Genomic DNA, 17,689 nt, shown 5'->3' with positions numbered 1-17,689 from the left:
TCTGGGCTCTGGCTGGGCCGCTCAAGGACATTCACAGACTTGTCAAGGAGCCAATCCTGCGTTGTCTTGGCTGTGTGCTGAGGGTTGTTGTCCTGTTGGAAGGTGAACCTCCGCCCCAGTCTAAAGTCCAGAATGCTCTGGAGTAGGTTTTCATCAAGGATCTCTCTGTACTTTGCTCCATTCATCTTTCCTTTGATCCTGACTATTCTCCCAGTTTCTGCTGCTGAGAAACATCCCCACAGCATGATGCTGCCACCACCATGCTTCACCGTAGGTACGGTATTGGTCAGGTGATGAGGGGTGCCGGGTTTTCTCCATACGTGACGCTTGGCATTCAGGCCAGAGTTCAATCTTGGTTTCACCAGACCAGAGAATCTTGTTTCTCATACCTTTTGGCAAACTCCAAGCGGGCTGTCATGTGCTTTTTACTGAGGATTTGCCTCCGTCTGGCCACTCTACAGTAAAGGCCTGATTGGTGGACTGCTGCAGATATAGTTGTCCTCCTGGAAGGTTCTCCCATCTCCACAGAGGAACTCTGGAGCTCTGTCAGAGTGACGATCGGGTACTTGGTCACGTCCCTGACCAAGGTCCTTCTCCCCCGATTGCTCAGTTTGGCCGGGCGGCTAGCTCTATGAAGAGTCCTGGTGGTTCCAAAGTTCTTCCATTTAAGAACGACGGAGGCCACTGTGCTCTATGGGACATGCAATGCTGCAGAAATTGTGTTATGCCCTTCCCCTGATCTGTGTCTCGACCCTAATTCTGCCAGAAAAGGGGAGAGGTTGGATAAAGCATGGCAGACAATGGGTTTACAAAGGGGAGGGGAATTTTTTGACAGCAGATAGTTGGATCAAAGGCCAGAGGCCAAATCCCCCGGATGTAGGCTTGGCGTGCATCACGAAACCTGGAAACTCACCCTGAAGATGGAAGCAGCTCTTACTCATCCCCGAGGACCAGAGAGGAGGGTGGAAGTGTCGGCGACAATGGACACAATAACAAAGGGGCGGCAAGTGGAATTAGGGTCTTACCTTCCGCTCCCTCAAGGTTGGCTGCGGGAGGCCCTCCCAAGGCACAAAAGCTGAACGGCCAGGCAAGGAGAGGCACGATGGTTCGCTGGATGATCCAGATGGAGACAATGACATCAACTGACAACTCTTGCTTTTAGTCTCAGTGGAATATTTCTATATACTTTGTATTTAACCTGGGATTGTGTTTATGTGTAGTACCTATTAGGCTGCACAGTGGTGCAGCAGTAGAGTTGCTGTCTTATAGCACCAGAGAGGTGGGTCCGATCCTGCTGTCTGTCGGAGTTTGTACGTTCTCCCCGTAACTGCGTAGGTTTTCTCCAGGTGCTTTGGTTACCTCCTGCACTCAAAAGACATACAGATTTGTAGGTTAGTTGGCTTCTGTTGTAAATTGTTTCTATTGCGTAGGATAGTGCTCGTCACGGAATTAGTGGAACAAATGGTCTGTTTCCACGCTGTATCTCTCGTCTTATAGTAATAACTAGACTAAGTGGGACCCGTCGGGTCCCATGTTCACACGGGAGGGCTGGTCCCCCAATGCAATATTCCACCTCTCCACCAATTCCAATATTGGTGGCCAGTGGGGGGAGGGCTTTCTTGAGCGCTGGTATGGGTGTTGTGGTCTGAAGGGACTGGTCTCCAGAGTGCCAGTATGGACATTGTGGGCCAAATGGATTCTTGGGGTGGCAGCTCAGTCCTTCAAGCCTGATGTGCTGGCAGCTCACTCACGGCTGGTGGGGTAGCAGTTGACTCATGGCTATTGCTTGAAATTCTATTTCAAGCAAGGTGCAAGGCCACCAAATTCAAATCCATTTTCCTACCATTTCAGGCATGGCGCAAGGCCACCAAATTCAAGTGGAGTTTCTTACCACTTAAAGCACGGTGCAAGGCCACCGAATTCAAGTGCAGTTTCCGACCACTTCAAACAGGGTGCAAGGCCACCGAATTCAAGTGCCGTTTCATACCACTTGAAGCAGGGTGCAAGGCCACCAAATTTGCAGTTTCATACCACTTCAAGCAGGGTGCAAGGCCACCAAATTCAAATGCAGTTTCATACCATTTCATGCAGGGTACAAGGCCACCATATTCAAATGCAGTTTCATACTATTTCAAGCAGGGTGAAACCACCATAAATCCACACAAAACACCATACTCACAGTTCAGTAGACATTCAGTGTGTTCAGTTGATTCACAGCTCAGACAAAGTCGTGTCCTCTCCCTCCCCCATCATGCAGAGACTGAGCCACACCCACACTTCCGGGTTTTATAATCCCTCCCCCCTCCCACCGGAAAAGTTGTGGCCTTCATGGCGTGATTGACAGGAGAGAGATTCTCAACATTTTTTAAGCACAAATAACACTTTTATTTTTCATTGATGGGAAGAATCCTCTGCACCTGATGAGTAAGATGGTCAAAAATCACAGCCGTAAGTGGTAACGTTTTATCTAATATCAATATACAGTGCAAACAGGAAGTTGTCAAGTTTAGACTTCCAACCATTTGCAGTGCTTTAACTTCAACCCAAACCCATCACCAACCGTTTGCAGTGCTTGAACTTGAACCCAAACCCCCCACCAACCATTTGCAGTGCTTTAACTTCAACTCAATCCCCGAACCATTTGCAGTGCTTTAACTTCAACCCAACCACATTTTCATTTTCAAACCACATTAAGGGCACTCAAGATCGGTAAAACCACACTCACAATTTAGTAGACATGTGTTCAGTGTCATTCACAGCTCAGACTGCGAGATGTGACCCTCTCACGTTCCCCCACCTTGCAGAGACTGACTGAGGCACAACACTTCCAGGTTTTATAGTTCCTCCCCCCACACACCAGCAGGGGCAGCAGAGAGAATCTCAACATTTTTTAAACATTAACTCTTTTATTTTTCATCGATGGGAAAAATCCTCTTGTCCTGCACAGCGGAGGGGGACTCTGAGTATGATGGCCAAAAATCACAGCCGAAAGTGGCAGCTTTTTTTCTACAATCATGAAACAGAAAAACAGGAAGTGGTCAAGATCAGACTTTTAGTAATATAGATTTACTAAACTGTATGCAAAAAAAAGGATTTCACTGTGCCTCTTTATCATTTAAAAAAATCTATATTTTTATATGTATATATTTTTACCTTTTCTTATATATTTAAAATTGCTCTTGTGAATCGCACCGTGGGATTGACTTTTAAATTTCGTTGTGCCATGTGTAATGACAATAAAGAGATTCATTCATTCATTCATTCGTCATGTATTTGTACACTGTGAACAGCTCGATTATAATAGTGTATTGTCTGTCCGCTGACTGGTTAGCACACAACAAAAACTTTTCACTGTACCTCAGTACACCTGACAATAAAGTAAACTGAAGGAAATAGAGGAGTCTCACTCCTCTGGAGCAGCAGGTGGCAGCAGGCCTGGGACCCGCACTATGCCGGTGCGGTAGATGGCGCTGTGTTGGGAGGACTGACCGGTCGGGCGGGTGGTGCTGTGGCCGGAGGACCTGTCGGGCAGGTGGCGCTGTGGTGAGAGGACTGAACGGCCGCCTCCAGCCGGCAGGTGGCACTGTGGCGGGGAGATCTGACCGGACGCCTCCTGCCGGCGGGTGGGGCTGTGGTTTGAGGACTGGCCGACGGGTGGGGCTGTGTTGGGAGGACTGACCTGCCGCCTCCAGCTGGCGTGCGGCGCTAGCACTGACCGCCGGATGGCGCTGTGTTGGGAGGACTGACCGGCCGCCTCCAGCTTCCTGCCGGCGGGGGGCGCTCCGTGTCGCGCTGCCGGAAGTGGCTGCGGTTGCCATGTAAGATTCCTGTCAGAGCGTTTTGTCGCTGGGATTTTTCTTCGCTGTGGTTGGAAAACCGAAGGAAAACTGTCGTTAAAACAACGCGGTCGGTTGGAGGAGGGGGTCGCATTCTTAATATATATATATATATATACACATATATACATCTGCAATCTGAAAAGCTTCGCTCCGTTTAAAGCGCCCGAGGATGTCGGTGGCGGGGCTGAAGAAGCAGTTCTACAAGGCGAGCCAGGTGAGTCTGGGCCGGCCGAGGAACCAGCTCACACCCCCCGCGGTTCTGCAATTATGTCTCGGCCTGAACCTCCCGCTGCTGCCGGTGACACTTCCCTCGACTCCCACCCCCCCCGTGTTGCAGCTGATGTTATGCACCCACCCCTGGTGCCCCTCAGCTCACGATCTCTCTCTCACGATCTCTCTCTCTCCCTCCCTCCTCTCCTCCCCCCCCCCCTCTCCCCCCCCCCCTCTCTCCCCCCCCCCTCTCTCCCCCTCCTCTCTCCCCCACCCTCCCCCTCTCTCCCCCTCCCTCTCCTCCCCCTACCCCCTCCCCCCTCTCCCCCCCCCTCCTCCTCCCTTTCTCCCTCTCTTTCCCTTCTCCCCCTCACTCTCCCCCCTTCTCCCCCCCCCGGTGTTGCAGCTAACGTTCGACTCGAATCCGGTGCAGCCGGTGACATTTCCCTCGCAATCGCAGACGACACTCAACTCGTGTCCCCGGTGACACTTAACCCGTGCCCACCGGTATTGCCGGTAACGCTCAGCTCGCACCCCCCGGTAACACCGAGTTTACACCCCCGGTGACACTCAACTAGTACCTCGGTGAACCTCAGCTCACGCCCCCGGTGCTGTAGCTAACGCTCCGCTCACGGCCTCGGCGACAGTCCCTTCGCCCCCCCCCATCTCTCCCGGTGCTGCCGGTAACACTAAGCCCGTGCCCCCGGTGACGCTCCCCTCGCACTACCCGGTATCACTCAACCAGCGCCAGCAGCACAGGCCGCGCTGACCCAGTGAACACAAATTCCCCCAACAACTTTTTCCAACTTGCTTGCTAGGGAAGAAGTCCAAGTTGCATATTTTCCTTGCAGTTGGCTCAGTTTAGAGTTTTAACCGACTCTTGACGAGTCAGCAAATTCTAGTTGAATCCAACTTTTTGTTTTCTCTCTCTCTTTTTCTGTACAAAGGATAACGTTTTTTTAAAAGAAAAATAAATATTGATTAATGATAACCTAGAGATTTTGTCCCGGATCTTCAGTTATTAGACGTCATTGTTTATGAAATCGACAGCAGAAGCACTTTTTATTGACATGAAAAGCGCTCGTTCGATTGTGATGTTAATTCGAAAGTTATTCGGTATTTCGTGATTTTATGGATAAATAGTTGCAACATCTGTTACAACTTAAATATTCAACCTTTGAAACGTCTGGGCAACGAGCAAGTTAACAAACAACATTCGCCAATTCTCTGGGGGTAATGGAAAAAAATAGAGCAATTGCCCATAACCAGTAACTGGCGACCAAAGCAAAAAAAAAAAATCCCAAGTGAACATATAACTGCACTGTACAAATATGGTATAGTTCCTGACTTAAGCTGGAGCAGCAGTCAGAATGATATAGTTCGCTGTGGTGCTTCTGAATGAAGGGAATCAGAATTGTTGCTCCAGAGAGACATGATAGACTGAAGAACGGTATCGACCCAAAACGTCACCCATTTCTGCTCTCCAGGAATGCTGCCTGTCCCGGGTTTATCTTGGGTGTAAACCAGCACCTGTAGTTGTTTAGAGATTTTTATTTAATCATCTAGTTATTTATTTATTTATTTCGGACAGAATAAAATTAAAAAGCAGATTACTTCAACGTTTTTTGTTGGACATTACGCAAATATGCTGCTCTGTGCTAATGACCATTTAGAACAAGTTTTGGATGCTGAAGAACAACTATACTATGTATGTGTAGGAAGGAACTGCACATCCTGGTTTAAACTGAAGATAAACATAAAAAGCTGGAGTAACTCAGCGGGACAGGCAGCATCTCTGGAGAGGAGGAATGGGTGACGTTTTGGGTCGAGTCCTTTCTTCAGATCTTCGTACTATGTACAATAGTTCAGGTATTTGAGTGTATTATTCGTGAAACGATTAGTTTTTCACAAAAAATATTTTTCTACATTGAGGTTATGATTTTAATTTGACATTTCTATCTGTGCTATTTGCTGTGAGGCTACTGGAAAATGTATGCAGTGATTGAGTGAGAACAGGAGTGGAGATGGATATGATGTCCTCCATGGTTCTAAAATGTACTGTAGGTTTATATTTTATGTGAAAATTATTGTTCTTGGAAAGGTAACTAAAGATCAAACACCTACCAAGACGGGCTGAAGAGAAAAGAGCAACTTGAAATATCTTGAAAAGTTCCTTTTCTTTTAACAACCTAGGTCATCATTAATTTGGAAATCTCTATCTGCAAGTTTCTTTTTAATAAAAATAGCTTTTAGAGGTAGCTTAAGTTATTGCAATTAATATCTGGAGTCTTGGAAATTATTATTGCAGTCGGACTGGTCATATCATAGAAACATAGAAATAAGGTGCAGGAGTAGGCCATTCGGTCCTTCGAGCCTGCACCGCCTTTCAATATGATCATGGCTGACAACAAAGATGTTTACAAATACACAGGACTAGATGTTACAAGTCCAAAGTGCCAAATATCAATTTACTCCCGATGGTGATGGGAGCCTTCTGCACTCATCTATGCTCCTCCGATGTTGACAAAGGCTAGGCAGACACGTCATTGGGGTTATCAAGTGGGCACCTACTTTCATAGACGTCTACTGATTGAACCCACGACGTCTCCAGTAGGCTCAGTGGTGCATTCTGGTGTTCCAGAACCACCCCCCTCTGCATCTGTCTAGTTGGTTATTTGGGAGACCAAATGGGGTCTTTCCTCTTCAACCAGAGCCACTGGCTACTCCGCTCTGCCACCTGTGATGTTTCTTTGATGGCCTGGCCTAGGGCTTGTCTGCTGGTCCCCAGGTGCTTCGTCAGTCTTAAGATAGATGTTGCCACGAATCCGCGACATCCAACTTCTACCGGGCAGACAATGGGTGACATTTTGGGTTGAGTCCTTTCTTCAGTTCTTCATACTATACAATAGTTCTGGTATCTGATTATTATTCGTGAAACTATTTGTTTTTAGAGGTAGTGACCCACTGAGTTACTCCAGCTTTTTATGTCTATCTTTGGTTTAGACTAGCATCCGCAGTTCCTTCCTACAAATATAATTGATAGATAGTTTGGCCTTGGAGAATTATAAAGTGGGCTTCAATCTATTTGAATACAAAAGCAACAAGTATGATTTTCTAGGTTGCTGGCACTTGCTGCGATGTTGGAGATTGTGTTGGAGTCTGTGCTGCGGGCAGGATAAAATATTTTGTGGTGTTATGCACCTCTGTTAAGAAGTAAGAAATCTTTTTGGATTGTAGATGCAGGGTATTTCATATCATTTCTCAGTTGGAGTGAATAAAAATACTTTCTGACGAGATCTGTTCTTAATTATCTGTGAATCATTGTTTTGAAATGTGGTTTGGTAGAGCACTTGGCCTTGATACAAATGCACCAGGCTTGTATCTAAAAAAAAGAAATTTTAGTAAAAGTGCTAGAGTAATTACCTAGGTCATGCAGCACCTCTGGGAAAACATGGATAGGTGATGTTTCAGGTTGGAACCCTTCATCAGACTGATTGTGGGTGGGGGGAGGTTGTGGGGAAAGGAAAGATTTCTTAGAGCCTTCATTCTCTCTCTCCCCCCCCCCCCCCCTCCCCCCCATTAGTCTGAAATAGGATCCCGACCTGAAACGTCACCTTTCCATGTTCTCCAGAGATGCTGCCTGGCCCGATGGGTTACTCCAGCACTTTGTGTTCTTTTTATAAGCCAGCATCGCCAGTTCCTTGTTTCTAGACTTGTTTCTAAATTGTTTTATATTGAACACTTTGTTTTTCGTACCTAACACAAAGAATATATTTCAATATCTTGGTTTGTGTATAGATAATTGGCAGTTGGATAATGTACTGAAGGACATACTGTTTGTAGTTTGATTGTTTGTTTTTTTTTTGCACAAAGTCCGCGAGCATTCCCACTTTTCATTTCACTGCACATCTCATATGCGTATGTGGCGAACAGACTTGACTTGATGATACAGAGCCGCAAGAACTGAAGGATTGTTGTGGCTCTGTTCACAAATGTTTATAGTAATTAGGGGTGGTACTGGAGTAAGATCTGTTAACACTTGTCATTTGCAAGTGTGATTTGTCCAATTTCATATGGTGTTCTTCAAATAGATCTATTAAATTATTTTATAATGTGCTGATCCGCCATGCTGTTTACTAGTTCTGTCACATTTTATGGCATTTTAGAATCTGGGCATTTGATCATTTATCCTATTTTTAATTCCCAATTGAAGCCATTTAGTTGGAAATTAGCAGCATAGTTATCACAACTGCTTCACTGATCCATAAATCCGCATTTGGGGTTGTTTTATTTTGCGGAGAAATATTTCAGTGCTGGCGATCTGAAAATAAAGATAGAAGCTGGAAATACTCCAGTTCAGCAGCATCTGTGGAAAGCAAATCTGAAACATAGACATGGTTATTCGAGGACTATGTGACAGAATTATTTTTCTATTTGTCTTTTTGTTACAACTTGTTTAGCTCTGCTTCATGACTGGCAGAGATGAGGAGACAGAAATATAATGCTGAATCAATTTTATGTCTGTTAATGTTAGGGTAGCCAACTTTCTCACTCCCAAATAAGGAACAAAGGGTCAAAATAGGGGACAAAATCCCGACAGCATAAAGCACAGAAGGCCTTCGTCGAGTCACTGCTGACGGGTTTAACCCACATCTTATTTACTTCCCATTGCTTGTTATAGCTGTACAGTCTCTTCGTTTTTGCAGGTTTATCCATATTTGCACATGCCAAAGAACACCAGACATTACTGGAACTTTTCATTTTGCCAGGAATTGGCAAAATATAGCGTACAAATGATGCGCATAAGGGGGCCTGGGATTGGATGACAGGTGAATTGCTTGTGTGCGTGGCGTCGACAGCACATGCAACACGCATGCACGCTGTTGTATCAGATCTAGGTTCTGTCTGTAAGCGTGCCCTCTGGTGATTACAGAATACAGATGCTCCTCGATTTACAATGCTTCGACTTACAATATTTCGAATTCACGATGGTTCAAAAGCAATGCATATTCAGTTGAAACCAAATTTTGAATTTTGATCTTTCGCCGAACCAGCGTGCAACTGATGCACAGAAACTGACAGGACGTCAACCAAGTCACCAAATCCGGTGCAATTCGTTGACCAACTCGGCCGTGGCTGGGTGAATGATGAGTTGGCCCAGGTGCTGGACTGCACACAAAGCCCAGCTGGCGGGCCAGCTGAGGAGTTTTGGCCCAGGCCATGTGACGTCTGGCGCCCAGGCCAAAACTCCTCAGCTGGCCTGTCAGCTGGGATTTGTGTTCTGCTGCACGCAAAGTCCAGAACCCCATCCAACTCATGAACCGATGATCGGCCATGAGAAGGAGGGGTGGTGGTGTCAGCGGTAAGCGAAGGTCCGAAGGTCGGACGGCTGGCCGGATTGCCGACCAATGGGCCACGGGCGAGGCGCTGCTGGTGCACTCCTTGGGCTGCACTAGGTCGCGACGGGTGAGGTGGGGCTGGACGCTGCGCTCCGACCTGACAGTCCCCTCGACCCGAATAGCAGCAGTCAAATACAGGACAAGGGTGGCTCCGTATGGAACAAACAATTAGCCCAATATAAGGGATGTCCCGGCTAATACGGGACAGTTGACAACCCTACTCACCAGGCCCTGAGGAAAGCAGTTACGTTGCAAGGGGAACATGGCCGCTGCAGATGATCAGAGGCAGAAGAAGGGCATGTTAGATCAATATGTGGAGGAGAAGGGAACAAGAGGATAGGTTGTGCACACACACACACACACGCTCGCACACTCATGCGCGCGCACACACACTTACTCGCAGATACACACACTCGCATACAAACACACACTCACTCACATACAAACACACTCACACTCAATCATATACTCACACACACTCTCTCACACACACACACACGCACACACACTCACACACTCACTCACACAAACGTCGCGAGCAAAGTCCGGCTCCCGGGCTGAAACTCCTCAGCTGGCCAGCCGGCTGGGCTTTATGTTCTGTTGTACGCAAAGTCCAGCACCCCATCCAACTCATGAATCGATGATCGGCCATGAGAAGGAGGGGTGGTGGTGTTGGCGATAAGCGAAGATCCGAAGGTCGGACAGCTGACCGGGCTGCCGACCGATGGGGCCACGGGCGAGACGCTGCTGCTGCACTCCATGGGCTCCACCAGTCGGGACGGGTGAGGCGGTGCTGGACGCGGCGCTCTGACCTGGCATTCCCCTCGACCCGAGTAGTAGCAGTCAAATACGGGACAAGGGAGGTCCTGTATGGGACAAAACAATTTAGCCCAATATACGGGATGGGGCTGTGGTGGGAGGACTGACTTGCCGGCGGGGGGCGCTCCATGTCGTGCTGCCGGAAGTGGCTGCGGTTGCCATGTAAGATTCCTGTCAAAGCGTTTTGTTGCTGGGATTTTTCTTCGCTGTGGTTGGAAAGCCGAAGGAAAACTGTCAGGACTAATACAGGACAGTTGGCAACCCTAGTTAATGTTGTATTGAAATATAATGGTCTTCCTAGAATAGTTTCTAGAGCCATAAGTTAGTTATCAACCCTCCTTTACCTGGATCAGCCTTTCACTTAGCCATAGAGCCAGGCAGAATGGAAAAAGGCCCTTCTGCCCAACCTGCCCATGCCGACTAAGATGCCCCATCTACTTTAGACCCGCCAGTCTGCCTTTGGCATATAAAAAACACTGAATTCACCCTCTGTATTCTCCTCATGAGCTTTAACACCTCTATAAGACTTCCCCACAGCTACAAGAAATATAGTCCTAGCCTGCCCATAGTTCAGGTGCTCGAGTCAAGCCAACATCCTCGTAAAACTCCTGTGCGCTCTTTCTAGCTTAATGACCTTATGAACAGTTCTGAGGAAGGAAGTACTGACATTAGAAAAGGTCCAGAGTTGGTTTACGAGAATGATCACAGGAATGATTGAGTTAACATATGAGCATTTGAAGGCACTGGGCCTGCATTCTCTGGAGTTTAGAAAGATGAGGGGAGACCTCATTGAAACTTGCCGAAAGGCCTGGATAGAGTGAATGTGGGGAGGATGTTTCCACTAGTGGGAGAATCTAGGACCAGAGGCCATTGCCTCACAATAAAAATATGTACTTTTAGAAGGGAGATGAGGAGGAATTTCTTTAGTCAGAGGGTGGTGAATCTGTGAAATCCAATGCCACGGATGGCTGTAGAGGCCAAGTCAATAGATATGTTTTAGTTGGAGATTGACAGATTTGTGATTAGTAATGCTGTCAGGGGTTATGGGGAGATGGCAAGAGAATGGGGTTCAGAGGGAAAGATGGATCAGTCATTATTGAATGGCAGATTAGGCTTGATGGGCCGAATGGCCTAATTCTGCTCAAATCTTATGACATCATTCCTCTCGCAGGGTGACCAAAACTGAACAAAATACCCCAAATGTGGCTATTTGCCAGTTCTTGCACCACCCTTTTCTCTCCCTCTTTCTACCTGCTCTCTCACCTCTACCCCATCAGTGTGAAGAAGGGTCCTGCGCCAAGTGTCATCTGTCCATTTCCCTACACGTATCCGTATGGAACAAACAATTAGCCCAATATAAGGGATGTCCCGGCTAATATGGGACAGTTGACAACCCTCCTCACCAGGCCCTGAGGAAAGCAGTTACGTTGCAAGGGGAACATGGCCGCTGCAGATGATCAGAGGCAGAAGAAGGGCATGTTAGATCAATATGTGGAGGAGAAGGGAACAAGGGGATAGGTTGCACACACATACACACACACACACACGCTCGCACACTCATGCGCGCACACACACACTTACTCGCAGATACACACACTCGCATACAAACACACACTCACATACAAACACACTCACACTCAAACACATACTCACACACACTCTCTCTCTCACACACACACACACACACACACACACACACACACACACACACACACACACACACACACACACACACACACACACACACACACACACACACACACACACACACACACACTCACTCACACAAACGTCGCGAGCAAAGTCCGGCTCCCGGGCTGAAACTCCTCAGCTGGCCAGCCGGCTGGGCTTTATGTTCTGTTGTACGCAAAGTCCAGCACCCCATCCAACTCATGAATCGATGATCGGCCATGAGAAGGAGGGGTGGTGGTGTTGGCGATAAGCGAAGATCCGAAGGTCGGACAGCTGACCGGGCTGCTCACCGATGGGGCCACGGGCGAGACGCTGCTGCTGCACTCCATGGGCTCCACCAGTCGGGACGGGTGAGGCGGTGCTGGACGCGGCGCTCTGACCTGGCATTCCCCTCGACCCGAGTAGTAGCAGTCAAATACGGGACAAGGGAGGTCCCGTATGGGACAAAACAATTTAGCCCAATGTACGGGATGGGGCTGTGGTGGGAGGACTGACTTGCCGGCGGGGGGCGCTCCATGTTGTGCTGCCGGAAGTGGCTGCGGTTGCCATGTAAGATTCCTGTCAAAGCGTTTTGTTGCTGGGATTTTTCTTCGCTGTGGTTGGAAAGCCGAAGGAAAACTGTCGGGACTAATACAGGACAGTTGGCAACCCTAGTTAATGTTGTATTGAAATATAATGGTCTTCCTAGAATAGTTTCTAGAGCCATAAGTTAGTTATCAACCCTCCCTTACCTGGATCAGCCTTTCACTTAGTCATAGAGCCAGGCAGAATGGAAAAAGGCCCTTCTGCCCAACCTGCCCATGCCGACTAAGATGCCCCATCTACTTTAGACCCGCCAGTCTGCCTTTGGCATATAAAAAACACTGAATTCACCCTCTGCATTCTCCTCATGAGCTTTAACACCTCTATAAGACTTCCCCACAGCTACAAGAAATATAGTCCTAGCCTGCCCATAGTTCAGGTGCTCGAGTCAAGCCAACATCCTCGTAAAACTCCTGTGCGCTCTTTCTAGCTTAATGACCTTATGAACAGTTCTGAGGAAGGAAGTACTGACATTAGAAAAGGTCCAGAGTTGGTTTACGAGAATGATCACAGGAATGATTGAGTTAACATATGAGCATTTGAAGGCACTGGGCCTGCATTCTCTGGAGTTTAGAAAGATGAGGGGAGACCTCATTGAAACTTGCCGAAAGGCCTGGATAGAGTGAATGTGGGGAGGATGTTTCCACTAGTGGGAGAATCTAGGACCAGAGGCCATTGCCTCACAATAAAAATATGTGCTTTTAGAAGGGAGATGAGGAGGAATTTCTTTAGTCAGAGGGTGGTGAATCTGTGAAATCCAATGCCACGGATGGCTGTAGAGGCCAAGTCAATAGATATGTTTTAGTTGGAGATTGACAGATTTGTGATTAGTAATGCTGTCAGGGGTTATGGGGAGATGGCAAGAGAATGGGGTTCAGAGGGAAAGATGGATCAGTCATTATTGAATGGCAGATTAGGCTTGATGGGCCGAATGGCCTAATTCTGCTCAAATCTTATGACATCATTCCTCTCGCAGGGTGACCAAAACTGAACAAAATACCCCAAATGTGGCTATTTGCCAGTTCTTGCACCACCCTTTTCTCTCCCCCTTTCTACCTGCTCTCTCACCTCTACCCCATCAGTGTGAAGAAGGGTCCTGCGCCAAGTGTCATCTGTCCATTTCCCTACACTTATGCTGCTGGCTTGCTGGGTTTCTCCAGCAGTTTGTTCTTTACTAATTGTAAGCATGCTATTTCTCGGATAAATATGTTCCAGTCAGCTGAGAGTGCACTCCGATGACCTTTGTATTGTGATATGATGTTGCAGCGGTATCCATCTTCCTGACATGTGACATTGCTCAGAAATTTGTAATTTAGAGTATTAGTAACGCTGGAAGTTAATGACCATGACGGAGTTATTTTCATTTACTGCCATCAGTATGAATGTGGCAAAATCAGAAAGCAGCTAATATGCTGCAGTGTGATAGGAATCATTGACACACATTTTGACCAAATCTAGTGGTTATCCTTGGATCCGGAAGAAAACATGTTATTTGAGTTTGACATTTGAGTTATTTCACATTTGAGTTTGTAACCATTTGACAGTGGTGGTATAAATATGTAGATTGCATTTATTGCCAGAGGGGGACTGGGAACTGTTGTAATTTTTATATTTAAAAATTGATGGTGTTCGGGATTTTCATTGACTATTAAAATTAAAAGCTAACTTCTATTTTATTATGAGTCAAACGGCTAAAGGCTGTTTTAAAATAGATTACAGACAATTGTGGTTTTCAATGTCAAAGTCCCATTGTTGTTGATTCAATTATTCTTTCCTCATATTTTCTTGATGTAATGCCCAGAAACACTTGAACTACCACTCAATTTTGACATATTAAGTAATAAAGCAAGTTGGACATTCAACTTTGATGAGCATTGTGAAATCATCAAATAATGATAAGGAGCAGGGACTCCAACAGTTTTCTTTCACTTTGTTCTCTCCACCATCTCAGTTTCATTTAGATTAATTATGTATAATCCAACTGCTGAATCACTGGAGATGTGCCAAATCAGTATAAACTAGTATATAAACTAGTATTCAAATGTTTTGATCATCTTGTGTGTTGCAAATTGCTCAAACTACTTTATTTCCATTGCTTTTCTACCAGAGTGTATAGATCGTGTGTTACTTTTAGAGATTGCACTGATTAACTGGATAGTATAGATGTTAAGCCTGCATGTTCAGATGAGTAATGTATGGATTAGTCTCAACAAAAAAAGAGAGGCGTGTTCATCTCTTAATTCTGCAATGTTTTTCTGAGCTGCAATTCATCACATTGTACATTAGGCTTCCACGTGTAAACTTCATTGTGGCTGAATAGAATCACTTCATGGAGATTAATTGGATAAAAACCAACTAAAAGATAAACAAAAGACAGTTTGAAACTTAATTCCCAAAGTGCCAACTTCAACATTGATATACAAATGCTAAAGCACCATGTGTTGGGTTAGTCCACCTTCACTCTCAATCAAATGAAGGAAGTTGATAGCGTACCTAGAAATAAGCTAAGTAACAGCTTGAACAACAAGCTCAAGTTAGTTATTGACTTCAGGAAACGAGGTGATGTGTATGTTCCAGTCATCATCACTGACACTAAGGTGGAGATGGTCAAGTGCTTCAAGTTATTTAGTGTGAATATCACCAACAATCTGTCCTGGACAAACCACATGAAAGCTACTGCCAAGAAAGCATACGATGCCTCTAATTTCTCAGAAGACTGAGGAAGTTTGGCGTGTCTCCAATGACCGTTACCAACTTCTGCTGATACCCCAAATAAATTGGGATGTCTTGCAGCTTATTTTGGCAACACTCTGCCCAAGACCACATGAAATTGGAGAGAGTTGTGGATGTAGCCCAGTCCATTGTGCAACAGTGTGCAGATGACGCCACCGTAGTGGACTGGATCTCAAACGATGACTAGATAGATAGCTTAGTAACATAATGTCAAGAAAACAACAAGAAATTGGGTGAAGAGCCTGCTCCAATCCTTGGAGATGGTGCTGAACTGCAGATGGTGAGAGCTTCAAGTTCCGAGGTATAAGTATCACCAAAAATTTGTCCTGGTCCATTCACATTCTTGCTATGAACAAAAAAAACACACCAATACTTCCTCAGAAGACTACGGAAATTTGGCTTTTCTCCACTTATTCTTGCCAATTTTCACAGATGCACTATGGAAAACATCCTATCAGGAACATCACTGTATGTCAACTGCTCTGGTCAAGACTGCAAGAAATTGCAAAGTTGGGAATGCCTCACATGAACTGCCTTTCCCATGCCCTATCCCCCATCAATTCCATCTACACTTCACTGTCTCTAGAAAGCAGCCAGGGACCAATCACACTCTGGGCATACTCTTGACTTCCCTCTCCCATGTTAAAAAAATTGTTTAGATCAGTGTGTTCTCAAGACAAATGTCTATAAACCTGCGAAACTAATATAAAGGAATTCAATGGGAGCTTGTAGAGTTTGACTGCCAAATCTCCAGAGGGACCGAGTTTTAAATATTTTGAACAGATACAAAATGGCCACAAATCTCTATTTATTTAATCAAATTGGTTGACTCAGTAACTTTTCCAAAAGACCAACTGGAAACGATTTTAAAGAGCCAGGATTTGTACAGAAGTATTTCCACTCGAGCAGCTCATGTCAGGAATTTAGGTAGGTTATGTTACACAGATGGCATGATTCAGGATTTTGGGAACAGCTAGGAAACATTTGGAGATCTTAAAAGTAGGATAATGTTAATTTATGATATTTTAAAAAATTGAATTAAAATTAACAGTTTTTGAGAAAGGTCTGAGGGAGTAAGACAGCTAATTTACCAATATCACTGACTAATTTCACTCTTTAAGGAACCTTTAAGTAACATATATTTTGATGAAGGTTCCATGGTCAACAGCTGCCAAGTTCTACTGTGGAGCTGCGTGTGAAGTAATTGTTAGTCTTGGATCCGAGCACAGTAATACAAGAGTACCTGATCTGTGTTGAGGAGAAATAATTGTGTTGTAATTGGGGGCAATATGTTTGAAAATGTTTTTCTCGCTTCTAGCCAGGGGGATTGAAGCCAATTACACATCTACAGATCAGTTCAGAGAACCAAGAGCATATCTAAGATGACCACGCTTGCATGCTTAATTCTCCATCAGTTAGTATTTAGCTATAAACTAGAAGAATTTAATATTTTGAAAAAGGGGACTGGAACCATATACCAAAAATAATGAATGTAATTCAATTGCTTTGCATCAGGCAGAATTGTGATAGGAAATTAAAGCTTTCCAGACATCATTTGATGTACAACTATTATACTAAAGGAAATCAAGCAAAGATTTTTTGTGTGCTATTAGTTAGTTGCTGTTTACTTTTTAAAGTTTTGAACAGCTCAATTGCATTTTTTTCTGGCAGTGTTACTGATTTGAAATGCCTAATCCCAATTACATTAGGACCATCTCTGCTATTCCAATTGGACTGGCAGAAATTGTCATTATGTTCAAAGCTATTTACTACCTCCAAATTGGAAAACAAATGTCTGTTTACCCATGTACTTTTTAACGATTAGGATCAATTGGATCCTAATCCATTATGATCCATTCGATCCATTATGCTGAATGGTGGTCAAGTAACCAGATTTGAATTGAAAACCCGTCTCGGTAATAGTGACAATGCAAATACCCAATTATTGTAAATGCCCATCTGGTTTACTTCTGTCCTTCAGGTAACAAAATCTTCCAATCTTCCATTGGAAGCTATAAACATTTCCATATTTACCATTGTGGTTCTCCTAACTGCCACCTCAGTGACAATTAAGGATGGACAATGTACCTGCACATCTATGACCCAAGCCTGTACTAGACTAACTAAAAAATATTTGATAGGGTACAGATGTTTCCGGTACTTGAAAACATCTTAAAGTTACGAGGGAAGAGTCTGAGACTAAATGGGGGAAAAAAAACTATGTGGATGTCAGTAAAGGGAAGAAAGAAATGTATCCGTGCATACCCTTAAAACACTATAGATGTGAATTTCTATATTGGTTTGAAGTACATTTTCATTTCTACATATTCAAATTTGAGAGTCAGTTCAAGAGGAAAAGGTTTTTGTGAAAAAAAAACTTTTCAGATGCATATTCACTTGTTTTGTAGAAACAAG

The 17,689-nt window shown here is 45.1% G+C and overlaps 2 protein-coding genes across 4 annotated transcripts in view; one reads left to right on the top strand and one right to left on the bottom strand.

The window, feature by feature from the left end:
- Positions 1-1,902: 1,902 nt before the first annotated feature.
- On the bottom strand, positions 1,903-5,424 carry LOC129711289 (small nuclear ribonucleoprotein-associated protein B'-like). Of its 3 annotated transcripts, none has more exons than XR_008725809.1 (3): positions 4,631-5,424; positions 3,358-3,862; positions 1,903-3,006 (listed from the first exon to the last, which is right to left on the bottom strand). XR_008725809.1 is itself a non-coding variant. In XM_055658836.1 (2 exons), the coding sequence occupies exons 1-2, from the start codon at positions 3,816-3,818 to the stop codon at positions 2,907-2,909; spliced, it is 561 nt and encodes a 186-aa protein (XP_055514811.1). In that variant the 3' UTR covers positions 1,903-2,906. The 3 variants fall into 3 exon arrangements, 1 of the variants encoding a protein (XP_055514811.1); XR_008725810.1 differs by having other exon boundaries at positions 3,680-3,862; XM_055658836.1 differs by lacking the exon at positions 4,631-5,424 and having other exon boundaries at positions 3,358-3,818.
- Positions 3,839-17,689, top strand: part of LOC129711290 (endophilin-A2-like) — a 69,575-nt gene continuing 55,724 nt past the window's right edge. The window contains exon 1 of the mRNA XM_055658837.1: positions 3,839-4,053. Coding sequence (XP_055514812.1) covers positions 4,009-4,053 — 45 coding nt within the window. The 5' untranslated portion in view covers positions 3,839-4,008. The remainder of the gene's footprint in view (positions 4,054-17,689) is intronic.

This window comes from Leucoraja erinacea, chromosome 29, assembly GCF_028641065.1.
Source record: "Leucoraja erinacea ecotype New England chromosome 29, Leri_hhj_1, whole genome shotgun sequence".
Classification (NCBI taxonomy): domain Eukaryota; kingdom Metazoa; phylum Chordata; class Chondrichthyes; order Rajiformes; family Rajidae; genus Leucoraja; species Leucoraja erinaceus.
This window is presented reverse-complemented; position numbering and strand designations above follow the sequence as displayed.

Coding starts and splice junctions, on each gene's coding strand:
- LOC129711289 (XM_055658836.1), bottom strand. CDS start 3,818: ATGGCAACCGCAGCCACTTCCGGCAGCGCGACACGGAGCGCCCCCCGC. Junction 3,007..3,357: donor TTATTGTCAGGTGTACTGAG/GTACAGTGAAAA, acceptor TCATGATTGTAG/AAAAAAAGCTGCCACTTTCG.